This window comes from Lepus europaeus, chromosome 4, assembly GCF_033115175.1.
Source record: "Lepus europaeus isolate LE1 chromosome 4, mLepTim1.pri, whole genome shotgun sequence".
Taxonomy (NCBI): domain Eukaryota; kingdom Metazoa; phylum Chordata; class Mammalia; order Lagomorpha; family Leporidae; genus Lepus; species Lepus europaeus.
In genome coordinates, this window is record NC_084830.1 from 48,873,093 (window position 1) to 48,893,846 (window position 20,754).

Consider the following 20,754-nt stretch of genomic DNA (forward strand, 5'->3'; position numbering starts at 1 on the left):
TTGCAGGTGGGAAGGTGGTTATGGGGGGCAAACTGCTATAATCCAAAAGTTTTTTTTTTTTTTGGACTTTCAAAATTTATATTAAATAAAAGTTTCCTTTACAAAATGGAGCTAATATAAGGTGTCTTCTTGCTTGTCTTTATTGAGCACGTACTGTGTACCAGGTGTTCAGGGACTTTCCATGTATTATCTCTCCTATCCTACACAGCAAGCATGAAGTAGCGTAGCTCCTATTATCTCCATAACACAGATGGTGACACTGACCCTTAAAAAGTGAGGTAACTTGCTACAAGTCACCCAACTAATAAACAACAAGTTTAGGACTCCTAATCAGGCCATATGGTCCCAGAATTCAAACTTTTAACCTCTGTTCCTTGGTTGATTTAAGAATCAATGTAAAAAGTGTAGGAATAGTGCCTGCCACATTGTAGGTACTCAAAATATCGCAACTGTTTATTGATAAAATTGCTATAATAATAGTTACAGTTGATTAAACATACTTGGATAGAGGAGGAGGAATGTGTTTTAGAATTCTAGTAGTTGCTCTCTGAAATGTTGTTTTCCTTGGTGCCATGGATATCGGTTCATGAATATGGCTGATGTGAAAATCAACTGCAATTTATCCATCAACAGGAAAAACCTACCCCATCAATATTAATAAAACTATGACTTGTGTCCATTGTGAAACCAAAGAGATGGTTATATTTGATAACAATGGACTTTCTCACTGTTTTCTTCGCCTGTTCCTCCTCAGTATGGAAACCTGACTCTTGCTGAAGACACAGCTGTGGGGTCCGTCATCTTAACCATCCGAGCCACCGATGCTGATGAGCCGTTTACTGGGAGTTCTAAAATCCTCTATCGGGTTATAGAGGGAGACAGTGAGGGACGACTGGAGGTTGACACGGATCCCCAAACCAATGTGGGCTATGTCAAGATCAAAAAGGTGAGTAGCCAATTGCATTTGTCCTTCTTGCTGGATTAATTTACTTGTGATCGTGCGAAGACCTGCAAGCAGAGGTAACATTAACGGTGACCGCTCGGCTCATGGCAGTGCACTCCTAGAACACTTGTCATGTCTGCCCTCCTGCCAGACAGAAAGGAAGGATTCTAGTCTTGGCTCTGTCACTAACTGGCTAAGTGACTTTTACAGGGAAGTAATGTTCCCAAGTAAAATATATAAAACATGATACAATTTTTTAGCATCAATATGTTCCATGCAGTATTTGGGACATACCCGAAAAACTTGCTTACCTGACATCACATTTCCTTAGCAGTACTCTATTTTTATTTGCTAACTCCGGCAACCATGAGGGGTGGGGAGTGGCACTCGGGGCTTCACTTGCCCCTTTGCAGACATGAGTTTGGATGGATGAGCCCTGTGGGTCCTTTAGGCTACAAATACTTCTAAAGTGCCAGGCCTAGAGTCTTCATTGGTAGTTCTTCATTCAAGGCTAAAGACAAGTTCATCCGTTCATCCCCATCCTTCGTAAGGTGTCCCTATATGTCTGTGAAGTTATCCATTTCTTCTAGGTTATCAAATCTGTTGCCATATAATTGTCCATAATAATGCTTTTCATTTCTGTGTTCTCACTTGTAATGCCTCCCTTCTTGACTCTGATTTTATTTATTTGAATTTTTTTTTTCTTAGACTAGCTAAGGGTTTGTCAGTTTTATTTATCTTTTCAAAGTACCACTCTGTTTCATTGATTTTTTTTTTGTATTTTTGTTTCTATGTCATTTATTTCTGCTCTGAGCTTTATTTCTTTCCTTATATTAAATTTTGGTTTTAGTTCTTTTCTTTTTCATTGAGATGCAATAATGAGTTGTTTGAGATCTTTCTGTTTTTGATGTAGGCAATGACTGCTATAAATTTCCCTCTTAGTCCTGGTATTGCTGAATTTCATAAGTTTGGAGATGTTGTGTTTTCATTTTCATTTGTTTCAAGAAAAAAATTTTTAAATTTCCTTCTTAATCTTTTCCTTGATCTATTGATTTTTTCAGGAGTAAATTCCTTAATTTCCATGTATTTATTTAATTGCCAAAGTTTTTCTTGTTATTGATTTTTAAGTTTATTGCATTGGGATCAGAATACGTAGCTGATATGACTTAGAAATTTGTGGAGATTGTTTTGATCTATCCTTGAAAATGTTCCTTGTGCTTCTGAGAAGACTGTATATTCTGCGGCTGTTGGATGGAAAATTCTGTACGTGTCCATAGGATACACTTCAGTATTTCTTTGTTGATTTTCTATCTGGATGATCTGTTGATTTCTGAAAGTGAGTGTTGAAGTTCCCTTCCATTATTTCATTAGAGTTTATCTAATATAAATATATTAATATTTGCTTTATTTGAGTACTCTGATTTGGGTACATACATATTCACAATTATTTCCTCTTTCTGGATTAAGTCCTTTATCACTATATAATGACCTTACTTGTCTCTCTTTACTGCTTTTGATCTGAAATCTACTTTATCTGATAGAAGTATGTTAGTCTTGCTTTCTTTTGTGTTCACTTGCCTGGGATATATTATTCTATTTCACTTTCCATATGTGTCTTTAAGGGTAAAGTGAGTTTCTTCCAAGTAGCGTATAACTGGATCTTGCTTTATCCATTCAGTCACAATATGTCTTTTACTTGGAGAATTTAATAAGGTAATTATTGGTGGTAAGGTCTTATTCCTGCTTTTTGAGACTTGTTTTCTAGTATCACTGTAGTTTCTTTCTCCCTCTCATTTGTTGTTAAATGAGTTTCTCTAGTAGTGTACTTTGACTCACTGTTCATTAATTTTGGTAAGTTTATTATGGAATTTTTTGCTTTGTGGTTACCATAAATGTAGAGAAAGAAACAACAAGAGCTAAGAAATACACATTAAGAACTCTTACATGTACATTCTATCCCTCCCCATATTTTTGGATTTTTGATGTCTCATTTTATATCTTGATAGAAATACCTGACTCTCAACATATTAATGTAGTTTTTATTTTCAGTTGCTTTGCTTTCTAGTTTAAAGATGTAAATAGCTTATGTACCATATTTACTGTATTAGAAGCATTCTGAATTTGTCCATGTAGCTACTCTTACCAGTAAGTTTTATACCTTCTGATAGTTTCTTCTTAGCACCTCTTTCTTTTAATTTGCAAAACTCTCCCTTTAGCATTTATTATAAGGCAGGTCTGGTGGCAGTCTAGTCTCTGTTTTTGTTTGGGAATGTCTTTATCTCGGCTTCATGTCTGAAGGATAGTTTTGCCAGGTTCAGCGTTTTTGGGGGTCAGGTTTTTTTTCCTTCAGTACTGTTAAAATCTCATTCTAATCCCTCCTTCTGAAGGAAGAAGTCTGAAGTCAGATGAACTGGGAACTCTTTGTGTTTTTATTTCTTCTCTCTTGCAGCTTTGAGAATCCTGTCTTTAGCCTTGGAGAGCTTGATTATACGGTCTCTTGGGGCAGATGTGGTTGAATTGAATCTGATGACCTGTGACCTTCTTATACCTAGAGAACTGTATCTTTTTCTAGGTCTGGCAAGTCTTCTGTTATTACCTCTTTGAATATATTTTTACTCTTTTGGTATTTTAAATTCCTTTGTGAACCCCAGTTACTTCTCTGGTCATATGTATTTGGTATCCTATAGTCCTATAGGTTGGGAACATTTTCTTTCTTTCTTTTTTTTTTTTTTTTTTTTGACAGGCAGAGTGGACAGTGAGAGAGAGACAGAGAGAAAGGTCTTCTTTTGCCATTGGTTCACCCTCCAATGGCTGCTGCCACTGGTGTGCTGTGGCCGGCGCACTGCGCTGATCCGAAGGCAGGAGCCAGGTGCTTCTCCTGGTCTCCCATGGGATGCAGGGCCCAAGGACTTGGGCCATCCTCCACTGCACTCCCGGGCCACAGCGGAGAGCTGGCCTGGAAGAGGGGCAACCAGGACAGAATCTGGCACCCCAACCGGGACTAGAACCCAGTGTGCCGGCGCCGCAGGTGGAGGATTAGCCTAGTGAGCCGTGGCGCCAGCTGGTTGGGAACATTTTCAACTATTCATTGAATAGGTTTTATGTGCTTTTAGTCCTCTCTTCCTTCTCATGGATACCCAAAAATTTGGAAGGTTTTTCATTTACTTGTGAGGGTCTCAGTGGCTGTGTTCCTTCTTTGTCACTGTGCATGTGGCTGACTGGGACATTTCACAGATCTGTCTTCAAGTTCAGATGTTCTGTCTTCTGCTTGATCTAGTCTTATTAAGGTTTTCAACAGCATTTTAAAATTTTCTTAGTTTTTCATTTCTTTTTTTTTTTTTGACAGGCAGAGTTAGACAGTGAGAGAGAGAGAAAGGTCTTCCTTTTTCCGTTGGTTCACCCCCTAAGTGGCTGCTGTGGCTGGCACTGTGCCAATCCAAAGCCAGGAGCCAGGTGCTTCTTCCTGGTCTCCCATGCAGGTGCAGGGCCCAAGAGTTTTTCATTTCTAAGATTTCTGTCTGATCCCTTTTCAAGATCTCTATCATTTAATTTCACATTCATGTCGTGCATTGTTTTACTAATTTCTTTATTCCTTATATTTGTACAAAAGAATATCCTCTGCTCTCTCCTATCTTTTTGAGTATCATTGTAACCATTCTTTGTCAGGCATTTCAGTTTCCTCTTCTTTGATGTCTATCACTAAAGTATTATTGTTTTCCTTTAGAGGCACAGAATGCCTAGCTTTTTAATATTTGCTGTGTCCATGCAGTGATGTTTGCGCATTTGGTAGATCACTTGCTCTGCTGCTTTTTAAGTGTGGCTTTTGTGGTAGAAGGCTTGTTTCCTGAAGATGTGTTTTCAGGTGTCAGTTTGGTCTGCTGCTTTGGCTTTAGTTCCAGAGGGAGCACACAGTGTCTTCTCCCTATACTTTCCTCTGCTGTAATTGATGGCTACAGCGGTGGAGCCTTAGGGTGCTCTTCAGTCCCAGTGGTGTCATTGTGTCCAGTGGGGGGCTGCAGAAGCACTTATCTGTAGTACTGGTTGGATGCTGGGTCCTGGCAGCTGTCCAAGAATGGGTCTGTGGTAGCCCATAGGTCAGGGCCATGGTTTTAGAAATGCTCTTGGCAGATGATCTGAGTGGAGCAAGCATTTCGAGCTTTGGCTGTGCAAATGGGTTCACAGGAACGCCAGCCTATTATCCTTGTGAGGTGCTGTGCTTCTGGCCGTGGCCTGCTCTTAGCAGGGTGTGTGGCTGGGGCTGTAGGAGCTTTGGACCACAGTTAGGACTGAGAGAATGGTCCTGGTAGTGGTCCAGAGTGGAAAGGGCAGGGTCCCAGGAGCATTGGCCTGTAGTCCTGATGGGGCATGTTGGGGGAGGGATGGCTCATCATCCCAGGTCACAGGTTGCGGTTAGCAAGCAGTCTGGGTGAAGTGAAAAGGCACAGCAATGGTCCAAGTGGCTGAAGTCTCGAGCTGGTAGTCCTTGCAGGGTCCCACAGTCAGCAAGGGTGTTGGGCCTGAAATCTGGTAGGGCAGGTGTCCCTGCTCCTAGGTCCTGGGCGCAGGATGCCCCTGTGCCCTGCAGTGCTGAGTGCTGCCTGGGCCAGGGCACTGGGGTCCGAGTTGCTCTGCTAGTTGTAGTTGAGCTTGTGAGGCTGTGGTTTCTTTTGCTAGGGTGGTGGGGTGTCAGTGGAGCCCCATGGGTCAGGACATGTAGGGGTTTCCAACCCCTAAGACAGTATGGATTCTGACTGTGACTCCTTTGCCAAGTCAGTGCCACAACTGCCCTGGGAGCTGTTGGGGAGACAGCAGGAGTTCCTTCTCTGAAGCAAAGCTACTGTATATATGCCAGGTAGCTCCTGTATTGGGCTCCAGGCCGGCAATGACCGTGAACTCTCCTGTCGCAAGGATTGCCAGTGTAAGGCATCCATGGAGATGGGCACTAGTAAAGCTCTTCTATTTACCTTCCCCTCTGCAGGGGGATGCCTGACAGGCTGCAGTCAGGGGGCACTTAGTTCCTCTCCTGTGCTGCCACCCCAGGTCTCTGTGTCCTGCACACCTGCCTGGCAGAATTCCAGCATTCAGTTATTTATGATCTACAAAGAGAAAAAAGTATAAGGTGGCCCTTGGAGATTTTTCTTATTAATTTCAATTGGTTTTTTGTATTATTTGTATTAATGGGATACAGTATGATAATTCCACAGATGTATATAAGGGCTTATCAAATCAGAGTAATAGAGCATTTCCATCTTTTCCAACACTGATCATTTCTATGTGTTGGGAACCAAAGAACATTTGGATTCTTTTCTAGGTGTTTTGAAATAGATCATAGACTATCATAGATGATCGTTACCCTACTAATCTATAGAACACCAGAACAAATACCTCCTTTCTGTGTTTTGATGTCTCTTATCTCACCTCTTTACTCTTCCCTCCCATGCTTCCCAGTCGTTAGTGATCACTCAACCATTGTGGTCTTCAGTCACACTGAGTTTTTAGTTTCCACAATGAGTGAGGATATGCACTATCAATCTTCTGTGCCTGGCTTATTTCAGTTAATCTGATACCCTCCATGTCCATGCACTTTGATGCAAATTACAGAATTCCACTTTTTTATGGCTGAACAATATTCCATCGTGTACTTACACATTTTCTTTATCCATTCTTCTGTTGGTGGACACCTTAGTTAATTCTATATCTTGTCTGTTGAGAATAGTGCTACCATAAACTTGAAAGTGAAGGTATTTATTTGATAATTTCATTTGCTGGATATATATAATCAATAGTGGGATAACTGGATCATATGGTGGTTCTATTTTTAGTTTTTAAAGGAATCTCCATAGTGTTTTCCATAGTGGTTGTACTAATTTACATTCCCACATCAGTGTAAGAGTTCCCCTCTTGCTACATCCTTGCCAGTATCTATGTCATTTTTTTTTTTAAAAAAGATTTATTTATTTATTTGAAAGGCAGAGTTAGAGAGATCTTCCATCTGCTGGCTCACTCCCCAAATGGCCGCAATGGCTGGAGCTGCGCTGATCTGAAGCCAGGAGCCAAGAGCTTCTTCTAGGTCTCCTGCATGGGTGCAGGGATCCAAGCACTTAGACCATGCTCTGCTGCTTTCCTAGGCACAAATCCATGCCCATATGCGGTGCAAGCAGCAGCTTTACCTGCTATGCCACAGTGCTGGCTCCATTTACATCTTTTTAATAATAGCCATTCTAACTGATATGAGATGATGTCTCATTGTACTAATGATTTGCATGTCCTTGATGATTAATGATAATCATTTTTTTCATATATTTTGGCCATTTGCATATCTTTTGTGAATTGTCTGTTTAGATAATTTGCTCATTTTTAAACCAGATTATTTTTGCTGTTTGAATTTCTTGTATTTTCTGGATAGTAATCTTTGCCAGATGAGAAGTTTGCAAGTATTTTCTCCCATTCTGCTGCTCGACTCCTCTGTTGTGTAGAAGCTTCTTAGTCTCTTATAATCTACTCCCATTTGTCTGGTTTTGCCCTTGTTGCCTGAAGCTTTTGGGTCTTATCTAAAATATCCTTGCCTACACCACTGTCTTGAAGTGTTTCCCCTATGTTTTCTCCTAGTAATTTCATAGTTTCAGGAGTTACATTTAGGTCAATAACCTATTTTGAGTTGATTCTTATACATAATGAGAGATAAGAATACACTCTCCCGGCTGGCACCGCAGCTCACTAGGCTAATCCTCAGCCTGTGGCACCGGTACCCCGGGTTCTAGTCCTGGTTGGGCTACCAGATTCTGTCCCGGTTGCTCCTCTTCCAGTCCAGTTCTCTTCTGTGGCCCGGGAGTGCAGTGGAGGATGGCCCAAGTGCTTGAGCCCTGCGCCTGCATGGGAGACCAGGAGGAGGCACCTGGCTCCTGGCTTTGGATTGGCGTAATTTCAGCCGTAGTGGCCATTTGGGGGGGTGAACCAACAGAAGGAAGACCTTTCTCTCTGTCTCTCTCTCTCACTGTCTAACTCTGCCTGTCAAAAAAAAAAAAATATACTCTCCCATCACTGTTTATTGAACAGACTGTATTCCGTCCAATATATGTTCTTGGCATTTTTGTCAAAAAAAAAAAAAAAAAGTCTGCCATAGGTCCGTGGATTAATTTCGGGTGTTTCTATTCTGTTCCATTGGTCTTTGAGTCTGTTTTCAGGCCACTGTCATTCTGTTTGGGTTACAATAGCTCTGCAGTATGTCTTGAGATCAGGTACTGTGCTGTCTTCAGCTTTGTTCTTTTAAGGTTGCCGTGGCTCTTCAAGGTCTTTGGTGGCTCCGTGTGAAATCTGTGGTCCTTTTGCCGATTTCTGTGAAGAACGCCATTGTTTGGATAAGGTTGAGGCACTTCTGCACAGCCTCTCATTACTTCACACTGACCGTGAGGGAGGCAGAAGTAACCCCCCACGTACAGTCAAGGGTTCAAGCCCATAGCACGATGCCGCCAGGCCGCCCAGCAATGACAGAACTGGGAATTTGAACCCAGTCCCTGGTTCCTCTCAGGAAGTGTTTTCTGTGGAGGTTGGCCTCGTCACTTACTAGCTCTGTGACCTTGACCAAATGAGGAAACCACTCAGGCCCTGGTTTCCCAGTCTGTTAAAATAGGTCAAATGGTAGCAGCTTTCTAATAAGGATACTGGAGAATTGAGTGGGAAATACACAGAGTTCTTAGCACTCAATGCATGTCTGACATTACCTTAATTATGGAGTCAGGATTCTGCCTGTGGGTAGGTACGCCTTCGTCTCTTACCCAAGGCAGCCAAACTTGGCCTAACTCAGTCGTGGATTACACACACTGGTGACTGCTGCCTCAGCCTCTCCAGGGGCTGGCCTCGAAGTCAGGAACTGTGATGTGTGTGCCGGGAGCAAAGCTGCAGGTGAAACAAGTTTGAACAGTGCTGCCCTCCTACACATTTACTGCTGCCCTAGGCTCTGCAGGTGCGGGGTACGGATCATCACAGTCTTGGGGCCAAGCAAGGGTCATGAGCAGGAAAACCATTCCCTTGAGCCCTGTGGCTCATCAGTATCTCTCCTGGGATCCACTTTCTTGCTCTTTGGGGTTTTGCTTTGGTTTCAGCTTTATGAAAAATACAAACTGTGTCCCTTCTCCACTGTATCTGCTCCTGTTGAATTCTCAGATCATGAGTCTTTTTACCCAGCAGGAACGTCAGCTGGAAAATGAATGTGCATACTTTTCCCCATCACTGATCATTGGTGAAAATGTTACATTCCCCCAGTCCTATGCTCTTTCCCTCAGCACTCTATCTGTGCTTCCAGAGTGAATCTAAATCACTAGGCTTGACCTTTCAAGGCAGTTGTGTGCAGACGAGGAACTGTTGCTTGAACAGCCGGTATCAGCTTACTTGATGAAAACCATGGTACTTTAAAAGGTTCATGGAGAATTGGCCGCCGCCACGGCTCAATAGGCTAATCCTCCGCCTTGCGGCGCCGGCACACCGGGTTCTAGTCCCAGTCGGGGCACCGATCCTGTCCCGGTTGCCCCTCTTCCAGGCCAGCTCTCTGCTGTGGCCAGGGAGTGCAGTGGAGGATGGCCCAAGTCCTTGGGCCCTGCACCCCATGGGAGACCAGGAGAAGCATCTGGCTCCTGCCATCGGATCAGCGCGGTGCGCCTGCCGCAGCGCGCTACCGCGGCGCCCCTTGGAGGGTGAATCAACGGCAAAAAGGAAGACCTTTCTCTCTGTCTCTCTCTCTCTCACTATCCACTCTGCCTGTCAAAAAAAAAAAAAGTTCATGGAGAATGGAACTAAAAGTTTGGAATCATAAATATTAGAAATATTAGGGGTTTTCAAAAGGTTCATAGCAAATATGTATTCTTAGCTGTAAATTTCAAAAACAGTTTCTAAAAATTTTATTTTCATTTTGGTTGAAAGACAGATCTTCCATCTGTTGGTTCTCTCCCCAAATGCCTGCAACATCTGGGGCTGGGCCAGTCTGAAGCCAGGAGCCCAGAACTCAATCCAGGTCTCCCACATGGGTGGCACAGACCCAGCTACTTGAGCTGTCACCTGCTGTCTCCCAGGGAGTGCGTTACCAGGAAGTTGGAATCTGAAGTAGAGCCAAAACTCAAACCAAGACACTTGCATATAGGGGACGCAGGTGTCCCAAGTGGCATCTTAACCACTGTGCCAAATACCCACCCCAGACTTCAAAATTTTTGCACTAAAATAAATTTCTTTTAATTCCATTTCTATGAACTTTTGGAGTTCCCTTAAATATACAATATTTAGATTTTTCTTCCTAGAGTTTCAGGGATCCTCTGAAGTGTGTCAGTCTCAGGTAGGAAGGTCTGCCATAGAGGCTGCTCCACTTTCAAAGTCTCCAGGATTAGGAAACGTTCCCATATAGAATCCTAGACTCCACCCTAAAGGGATCTGAAGAGTCACATGGAGCGAATTGCTTTTATCATCTCTAAGTCCTTCCTATGTTGGCCCATCACATGTAGCCTTAAGCCTATGCTTAAAAACTTTCAGATAGAGAACTTTACTCTTATTTGTGTCTTGGGTAACCCTAACTATTAAATCCTCTCTCCAACCAAACCAAAGTTGGCTTCTTGATTTTCATTCCTGGTCTGGCCTCTCAATGACCTGAAAAAAGAGCAGATGACCTCTCTTTCCATCATTTCTCTTCACCCCTCCCACCCTCCATGAGTTTAGAGTCTTATTTGGGCCCTTGGGCCTTCGGGCCACTGGGAAATAATTCCCCACAAAACAATTGGAAATATCTCGACAGTGTAAATATTTCCTAAGCTGTCTTCTGAGAACTGTCTAGAGTGCCTCAATCAGTCTCTGCTGGATGAAAATATCCCAGGGTTAAAGGAGATTTGAGGAGTGTTGCATCAGGAGAGTGACAATGCACATTACCGTATTAAAGCTCTGACACGTAGGTCTATTAACTTTTAGAGAAGCAGGTTTTTGCTGACCCTGGATTAAGAACTGCTGCTCTACATGCAAGGTTTTTGAGGTGCTCTATGGAATCAATCTTTCAAGGAAGCTGGTCACCTCCCCCCATTCATTTCCCCTCTTTTTCCCCTCTCTACAGCCTCTTGATTTTGAAACAGCACCCATTTCCAACATTGTGGTCCAAGCAGAAAATCCGGAGCCTCTGGTGTCTGGTGTTTCATACAACGCGAGCTCCCTAGCCAGATTCCAGCTCACTGTGACAGATGTGAATGAAGCACCCCAGTTTTCAGAGTATGCTTTCCAAGCCACAGTCAGTGAGGATGCACCTGTTGGCACCAGAGTGGGCAATGTGACTGCCAAGGATCCAGAAGGCCTGCATGTAAGGTAAAGGAGTGCTGGGCAGGCCCAGCTGTACACTGCAACCAAGGTCAGAGGGAAGGTGGAAGGGGTGAGGACAGAGGAGCTGCCTTGCACTGACTCCAAGGCTGTCAGCAATCTGTAGCAGTGTCCTTGGCCTTGGTTCAGGCAAGGGTCAATGCCCTGGGCGACATTCCAAGGGATGGTGGCTCATCATTGGGAATCCAGGCTGAGACATTGAGAATGCACAGGCACCCTTCCCAGGACACTTGTTGCAGATCCCAGTTAAGCACTGGCAAGTTCAGGAAGAGGGTCACCTCCCAGACACTGAGCAAACCAGAGCCAGGCCTTGGATCTGAACCAGTCACATGAGCTAGGGCTTGGGGAGGGTTCCATTCTGGACAGAGAGAATAAAGCAACAGCCAACCACACACACTAGGCCACCTTATAGGGTTAAAGAGATTCTCTTGAAGTAGGATGCTTAAGTTACTTAGAGAGCTGGTCTGGAACAGCAAGACTCATTCCATAGGCTACCCCGGAGTGGCTCATGCTCAGGCTGAGGTGGCTGAGAAAATGAACTATTTCCATAATAGTGGTTCACAGCCATTGTTTTTTACAGTGTAATACGACCCACACGTATTAACCTTGAAGTGATGGCAGTGATGAGTAGTTGGCTCAAGACAGATACAAAGGCACTTCAGCAACTCAGTGGGAAATAGAATTAACAGAAAATTGTGTTGTTGCAGAGGTTTTAAAAATTCATGCATAATTTTTTTTCATAATACACATTGCAACCAACTTTCTGAAGGACCCTTGTGTGTACAGGAGACTGAGAAGGGGGTTCTCTAAGATACAGTTCTGGAAGATAAATGAGAAAAAGGTCTCTAGAATGAGGAATAATCAGTAGCTCAGATGCCAATAAGAAGTCAGTTGAGAATTGAGGATGACTCCAAAGTGTTGACCTGCGTCCAAACAGAGTCCACCAGCATTCAATGAATGCTAATGCAATTCATCAGCAGATAGATTCTTTCACTGAAAAATATCCAGAATCCAAATGTTTTGTACCATGGTCCAAGGCACTACCATCTCTGGGCTGGTCTAGCCTTGCACCTGCCAGGTCCATATTCCTTGAGCCTGTTCTCTGCACCAGTGAGAATGGTCCTTTAGAAAAGTAAAGTAGACAGTCTGTCCTCTTTCAAAACTTCCCAAAGGGCTCCTGTCTGTTTCAGGATAAAATCCCAAACAGGGGAAAGGCCGACTCTGCTCCAGGCCTTTAATCCACTTCCAAAGGGGAGTGGTTACGTAGCCTGACTGGCAGGTGGGCATACAGGTGGGGTCTCCTGTGGTTCTTTGTCTTGTCTCTCTCAAATTCATCACCGACTGATGAGCCCTTTTGAATGCACAAACATGGCTGAGTCACCTTCCTGTCTAACACCATTTGACAACTGCCCATGGATCTGATCTTCAGGTCTCTGTGGCTTTATCCTTCGCCATCACTGCGGAAGTGTCTGGACTGTTTGACACCCACCAAGCTCCTCCTCGCCTCTCGACTCCAGCTCGTGCCCTTCCTTCTGCTCGAGTCATCTTTCTTCTCACCTTTGTTAAAATCTACTCCTGCAGACAGACTTGTCTGATTCCCATAAACTTCTCTGGGATTCCAGAAGTGCCCTTCCAATTTATCGACCACACTTACTTGGAATTGTCTGCTTTTATGTCTCATTTCCCCCACTGGCCTAAGAACCCCTTTTTGTAAACCTTTCCCTTGGTCTACGACCCGATTCTGTTAAGCACTCCATAGCTGTTTGTTGATTCATGAAGGACTCACCATGTCACCAGCAGTCCAAGAGCGTCCCCCCAACGTCACCACCACCGGCTGCTCCAGCTCCTGAGAGGGGCAGGTCTGCGAGGAGGGTTTGAATGCTACTTCTAGCTTGTTTTGAGTTCTCTAATTGCCAGAGAAGCTTAACTTTTCTTCCAGAGTTTGTGACTGGACCTTTCCTAACAAAACCAGTCAAACACGTCAGATGAAGACAGATGCTATGCAAATAAAGCATTCAATGAAAGAGTGATTGTTTGAATATGTTGTGAATGCTGATGATAGAATACTACGTTGATGCATGAACTATCCTCAACGTTTTCATGGAAAGTAACGTGGGCTTCTTTTCCACTGTTTTTACTTTATGAAGTTATTCACTGAGAAACGACAAGAGAGGCTGGCTTAGAATCGACTCCACCACCGGGGATATCTTTACTGTGGCTCCGCTGGACAGAGAAGCTGAGAGTGTGTATCAGGTACAAGTAGTGGCCACGGAAAAAGGTAAGCAAAAAGAAAAAGAAAATCGATTATCAGGAAGTGGGATGGTGCAAATGTCATCAAGGTGGAAGGACGAGGAGGATACAAGTGTGTAGGGGAGTGTCCCTGCCTTCTTGTTATTATTGAAGATGTGCCCCTAAACAGAGCTTCTTCCAGGCAGGCTACAGGGATGCCCCCTGCTCTGTGGTGTCCTATAGGGGCTACAGCTTTTTCTAGGAAAGTTCCTGCATTTCTGGCTGAATCACCTCCCTTCTTTCAGAGGGGCTGTGGGGTATGGGTTTCTCCTGGGAGCAAGGTCAAATCAGTGCCCTATTGATCTAGACCACTACTTGATCCTCTAGCCTCAACTTACAGCTCCTCAGGTGGCATCCTGTTCGTAACAGAAAAGGCTTGGTGCCATGTTATCCACTTTGCTGGAGCTTGCAGAATAGAAATCCTGGGACTGCAGGAGATTTGGGTGAAACTATATTTGTGTTTTTGTAAAATAGGGAGAACTTTGGAAAGGAAACACTATTCTACAGTTAACCACAGGATGTCTGAGCCATCCGTGCACTCTTTAGAACCCTTGCATCCCCTTAAAGTCGGTTGTGGAAATACTAAGTCTCCCCCAGGCTTTGAACTTGGAGTTGCAGGGAGTTTTTAAAATTAAAAATAAACTCACAGGAATAGTATGCTTAGCAGTGATATGTCTGCTTGATTTACCAAAAAAAAAAAAAAAAGTTTGAGCAAATTATTGCTAAATAAAGTTTGCAGATCCCCAAAATAAGCTCTGAAAATGGGAGGCCCAGGAAGAGGAACAGAGACAGAAACCATTAAGCCAGTCCCTGCACATGACACGATTCAGAAAAACAGAAGTCCTGTTGTGAGATGAAGGCCCAGTGGTGGAAGGGCAGACCGTGCGCCGACTCTGGGCGGCCTGGGTGTAAGTGGACGGGCCTTCCAGCGGGGCGTCAGCCACAGGCTGCCCGTCTCTGTCGCTTGCTCCGAGTGCATTCCACTGTCGCGCTGTGTACATTAACTCTCGATTTAAAAGCTCCCGGTTCATCAGCAGCAGATTTCTGGCTGAGCCTTTATGCCATGCACTCCCCTACATCATCCCACGGGGATCAACACTTCTCTTTGGATGCGCCCTGAGGGTTTCTTGCATTTTTAGAAATTTCACAGATCAAAATCGGGGTCTAACACCCTGTTCTGCTAAGTTTCAGTTGTCGGCAATGAAATAATGTGAATAAATGAAATGACTTCAAGAGCGCAATGGTTTTTTTTCTTCCTTGAGTTAGGTGTAGGCAGGACACAGAAGACAGTGGACAAGAAAAGCAAGAAAGCAGGTTTCACTGGAACGGAAGCAGGTCCATCAGAAAGTACAGAAACAGTCTGTAACAGATACTGGAAAACAGCAGCGCTTACAATTTGCTGACAGCCCCCTAGTAAGCACTTAGTGTAGTAACTTACTCCTTAGACCACACTACAGGGCAGGCACCGTCACTGAACATATTTTATGGGCAAGGAAACCCAGGCACTGAGAAATCGAAAAACTTCCAAGATTGCACAGTTACCAACTGACCATGCGGCAGAACCCATATTTTTCAACACTATAGCATAGTACATACCATTCGTGTAATTCTTTACTGTTGTCTAAAGGTGTGAGTGCTAGGATTAGACCTCCTGGATTAGAAACCTGTCTACTACTCAGTAGCTGGGTGACCCTGGGCAAGTCACACACACTTCTTGAGCCTCAGCATTGTCGTCTGTAAATGTACATCGGAGTTGTTTTGATGTGATGTATGGAAAATATTAGCACATAGATATTAGGTACTGTTACTAAGGCTTTTAAACCAGCAATGATTCAAGCTTGTCTTCTTTGTACTACCTCAATCTAAGGGGAAAGGGAGCAGGCTGACACCAGGTTTCAATCATTCAATTCCTCAGGCAGGTCCTCCTTGAGCTCCACGGCGGATTTCCTACTGATCCTTCAGGATGTGAATGACAACCCCCCGCGGCTCGCCAAGGAATACACAGGCTTGTTCTTCTGCCATCCCCTCAGTGCACCTGGAAGTCTCATTTTCGAGGCCACTGATGATGATCAGCTGTCATTCCGGGGTCACCAGTTCACATTTTCCCTTGGCAGTGAAAGCCTAAAAACGGACTGGGAAGTTTCCAGAATCAATGGTGAGTTGTCAAAACTACATCTGGAAAAACCATGATGGACGATGAACTTATTTGCCCTGGGGGTTTGCAGAACTCAACACAGAGCTTTAGCTTGCTTCCCTGTTCCAGGAAAGGAGGTCATGCTTTGCAAACTCTCCTAGGGAAGGTTTCCAAGGCGACAAAGTCCCCAGCTTTGGAGGGAGGAGGGATTGTAACTGCACAGGGGCCCCTTGGCTTAGATAACTGAGGGTCATTTGCAGGATTTCCAATGAATGCTAAAAACAGACTTCATCATCATTTTTAAAAAGGACTTTGAAGATATAATTAACAGTTTTATAAGAATTGATATATTTATATGTAAAGGTACTTTAAAAAGGTGGTGGGAAATAGAGATTTTGGTATGCAAGTTTTGAAATATGGGCATGGTTTTTATTAGTTTTGAATTTTTTAAGATTTATTTATTTGAGGGACAGGGAGAGAGAGAGAGATCTTCTATCCACTGGTTCACTCCCCAAATGGCCGCAATGGCTGGAGGTGAGCTGATTGGAAGCCAGGAGCTTCTTCCAGGTCTCCCATGTGAGTGCAAGGGCTTGGTTCATCTTCCACTGCTTTCCCAGGCCATCAGCAGGGAGCTGGATTGAAAGTAGAGCCCCTGGGATGAAGTATTTCTATGGTATTTGTTGTAATGCCACCATGTTCACCTATCATTCTACGTATTTGAATCTTTTTTCTTGGTTAGTCTAGCTAGGGGTCAATTTGGTTTATGTTTTCCAAGAACCAGTTGTTCAATTCATTGCTTTGTATTTATTTTTTAAGTCTTTATTGTCGTTTACTTGTATTCTTTTATTATCTCTTCCCCTCTACCAATTTTGGATTTGGTTTATTCTTGTTTTTCTAGTTCCTTGAAGTGCACTGATAAATTGTTTGAGAACTTTTTGGGTTTTGTTTTTTTTTTTTGATGCAGGCATTGATTGTTAAAAACTTCCCTCTTAGTGTTGCTTTTACTATATCTCATAGCTTTTGGTAAGTTGTATTTTCATTTTCATTCATTTTTAAAAATTTCCACTTGATTTCTTTCTAGACCATTGACTGTTCAAGAGTAAGTTGGTTAGCTATCATGTAATTGTGTTGTTTCCAAGGTTACTGTTGTTATTGATTTCTAATTTTATTGTATTATGATCAGAAATGGTACTTGATATGATTTCTATTCCTTTAAATTTGTTGAGACTTACTCTGTGACCTACTATATAATCTATCCTGGAAAATATTCCATGTGCTGTTTAGAAGACCGTATATCCTGCAGCTGGTTGAAGAAAAGTTCTGTGGATATGTTAGGTCCAGTTGATATAAGGTACACACTTTAACTGTGTTTCTTTGTTTCAATTTCTGTCCAGATGATCTATTTCTGAAGGTGAGGTGTTAAACTCCCCTGATATTACTGTATTGGAGTCTATAATTCCCTTTAGACCCATTAATATTTGCCTTATATATTTGTATGCTCTAATATTGAGTGTATATATGTTTACAATTCTTATTTCTCCTTGCTGGATTGAACCTTTATTATTTTATGACCTTTTCTCTTTTTTTGCTGCTTTTGATTTAAAATCTATTTGTATCAGAAGTATGGCTACTCCTGCTTTCTTTTGGGCTCCATTTGCATGGAGTATCTTGCTCCATGCTTTTACTTTCAGTATATGTGTGTCCTTAAAGGTAAAGTACATTTCTTATAAGTATCAAATATTTGGGTCCAATTTTTAATCCATTCAGTCATCCTGTGTCTTTAAGATTTATTTACTCATTTTTTTGAATGGCAGGGAGAGGTCAGAGTGAGAGAAAGAGAGATATCCTTCATCTGCTAATTCATGCCCCAAATGCTCACAAACCAGGAGACAGGAACTCCATCTGGGTCTCCCATGCGTGGGAAGGGCCCAAGTACTTGGACCATCCTCTGCTGCCTTCCCAGGGGCATTCAAAGAAAGTTGGGTCAGAAGTAGAGCAGCTGTTTCAACCAGGCACTCCAGTATGGGATGCAGTAGTCACAGTGGCTGCCTTCGACTGCTGTGCCACTTACTGATATGTGAGGTTTTAGTACTGCAATTTGATACTTGTTTTATATTTTGATTGTAGTTCCCTTCTTTCTTTTACACTCTTCCTTTGTGGTTGAATGATTTCCTCTAAGTGTATACTATGATTTTTGGTAAATGTGTTAAGGTTATTGTTTTATAGTTATCAGGAGGTTTACCAAAAATATTTCTCTAGCTATAACGAAGCATCTTGAAATGATAACTTAATATTGATTATAGATACAGGCAAAAAGACAAAAAACAATGATAAGAAATCCTAATAAAGATGTGTACATTTGTGATCCATTCCTCCCTACATTTTAAATTTTATAATGTTGCATTTGATCTCTTTCAATATTGCTTGTCTTTTAACATCTTAGTGATTTTTTAGTATTCATATTAAAGGTATAAATGGTTTATATACCATGTTTACAATGTTAGAGCCTTCTGAATTTGTTTGTAATAGTTACTGTTACCTATGACTTCTCTACCTTCTGATATTTTCTTATTTGTTAACCTCTCTCTTTGCAGTTTGAAGAACAGGTCCAGTGGAGATAAATTCTCTCAGCTTTTGTTTGTCAGGGAGTATCTTTATGTCTTCCTCATATCTGAAGGAAACTTCTAGATTCAGTATTCTTGGTTGACAATTTTTTTCCCTTCAGTGCTATGAAAGTCTCTTCTCATTCCTTCTTGTTTATAAGGTTTTTGCTGATAAATCTGCATTCAGGCAAATTGATACCCTTTATGGTGCTATTTGCTTCTTTTCTCTTGCATCTCTGAGAATCCCTTCTTAATCTTTATCATTGGAGGACTTGATTATAATATGTCTTGGGGGGGGGGTGGATGTAGTCGGATTGAATCTGACTGGTGACCTTTGACTGTCCTGTGCCTGGATCCTTGTATCTTTCTCCAGGTTTTGGAAGTTTTAATATTGAATATGCTTTCGACCCATTTGGTATTGCCAAATCTGCCTTGGATCTCAATAACTTGAATATTTGCTCTTTTCATGCTATCTCATATTTCCCATGAGCTTTCTTCATTCCTTCTTTTTTCTCCTTCATTGTGTATTTTCAAATAGCTTATTTTCAAGCTTACAATTCTTTCTTTTGCTTGCTCTACTCTGCTACTGATGCCTTCTGTTGCATTTTCAGATTTCACTTAGTGTACTTTTCATCTTAAGGATTTCTGCTTGACTTACTTAATTACTTCTACCTGTCAAATCTACTAGAATATTGAAGAATTCCTGTATGCTCTCAAGTTTTATTGAATTTCTTTAAAACAGCTATTTTGAAATATTCATGTGGGCATTTGTGGGTTTAAATTCCTAGATGGTTAGTTTCTGGTACCTTCTTTCACTCTTCAGGTGAGGCCATGGTTCCCTGGAAATTTCTGATGCTTCTTGGTGTACAGCATTGTCTGAGCAGTGAAGGATCCATTATAGTGACAGTGGCTGTCCTAGACTCCTTTGCCAGCATGGATTCCTCAAGTCAGGACTGCATAACTAAAGCAGTTGCAGTTTTATTTTTTTATAGCTTTTTTTTTTCCCAAAAAATGATTTGTAGTTGTGTATGCAGCACTTTGCCCTGATACGTGTGCTCTACAATAAAAACCAAATCTAATATATTTTGAAAAAAATTTATAAGCTATACAAGCTTCATGTATTTCATATATATAGATTTAGGAACATAGTGATACTTCCCACTCTACCCTCTCTCCTGCCCATGTCGAAACACTTCCTCTTCCTTCTCCCATTCCCACTCTTGATTTTTACAAAGATCTACTTTCAGTTTTACTTAATGATTGTCCCAGAAATTTCTCTGAGCCTATGGATGTTTCTGTTATTTTAGTACTAGATATCACCGTAAGTTGTGGCTTGCCCCCAGGTTTGCTGTTGATGTGTTTTTACTTGGTCTTAACAATACTTCCAAAAGTAAGTTTGTCCCACATCTACAGTTGAAGTATTGTATGAACTAGAGAAGTACCTAAAAAGGGGTAGTCCATCTTACAAGCTACTTCCTGGACCTGTGGCAGGCTCGGACTCCTTGTCCTGTGTCTAAAAATGCCAAGATGCTAGATTGCATTGGGAGCCCTCAGACCACCAAGTCTAATGCAGCCTGGGCGCTGGGTCAGTGCTCACCCTGCCATTGCCTGTTGCTGAGGTGGGCTAGCTTCCCAATGTCAGACCCTGGGGATGCTGGCCGGGGTACAGTACTACTGCACCTGGCTCAGAGCGAGCTGGATCGGAAGTGGAGCAGCCAGGACTCAAACTAGCACCCATATGAGATGCCGGCACTGCAGGCAGCAGCTTTACCCACTACACCACAGCGCTGGCCCCAGTACATTGCTTTTAATATATCTAATTGTTCCAATGCCATTAATTTCAAACATTGTCCTTTTCACATTATATTGTTGACCTTATAAAAATCAAGTGACCACACACACACACACACACACACACACATATATATATATATATATATATATATATATATGTATATGTACTATTTCTAAACTTTCTCTTCTGTTTAATCCCATATGATTTTTTTTTTTGAAGATTTTACTGGGGCTTCTGCCTGCAGTGCCAGCATCTGATATGGGCGCGGGTTCTAGTCCCAGCTGCTCCACTTCCCATCCAGCTCTCTGCTATGGCCTGGGAAAGCAGTAGAAGATGGCCCAAGTCCTTGGGCCCCTGCACCCACGTGGGAGACCCAGAAGAAGCTCTTGGCTTTGGATTGGCATGGTTCCCGCCACTGCAGCCATCTGGGGAGTGAATCAGCAGATGAAAGATCTCTCTCTTTCAAAAAAATAAATGTCTTAAAATCTTTTTTTTTCTGTGTTTAACTTATTCAAAATGCAGAGTTAGATTTCTTCCATCTGCTGGTTTACTCCCCAAATGGCTGGGGCTGGGTCAGGCCAAAGCCAGGAGCCTGGAACTCTATCTAGGTCTCCCGTGTGGGTGGTATGGAGTCCAGTACTTGGGCCAT

General features: G+C 42.6%; 1 protein-coding gene across 2 annotated transcripts in view; it reads left to right on the forward strand.

Annotated features, from left to right (window-relative positions):
• The window catches only part of CDH17 (cadherin 17), a 78,096-nt gene that overhangs the window by 50,036 nt on the left and 7,306 nt on the right, over positions 1-20,754 (forward strand). For both annotated transcript variants that reach the window (XM_062189503.1, XM_062189504.1), the window contains 4 exons: positions 755-946; positions 11,028-11,272; positions 13,432-13,562; positions 15,489-15,728. In XM_062189503.1, the coding sequence (XP_062045487.1) occupies positions 755-946; positions 11,028-11,272; positions 13,432-13,562; positions 15,489-15,728 (808 nt within the window). The remainder of the gene's footprint in view (positions 1-754; positions 947-11,027; positions 11,273-13,431; positions 13,563-15,488; positions 15,729-20,754) is intronic.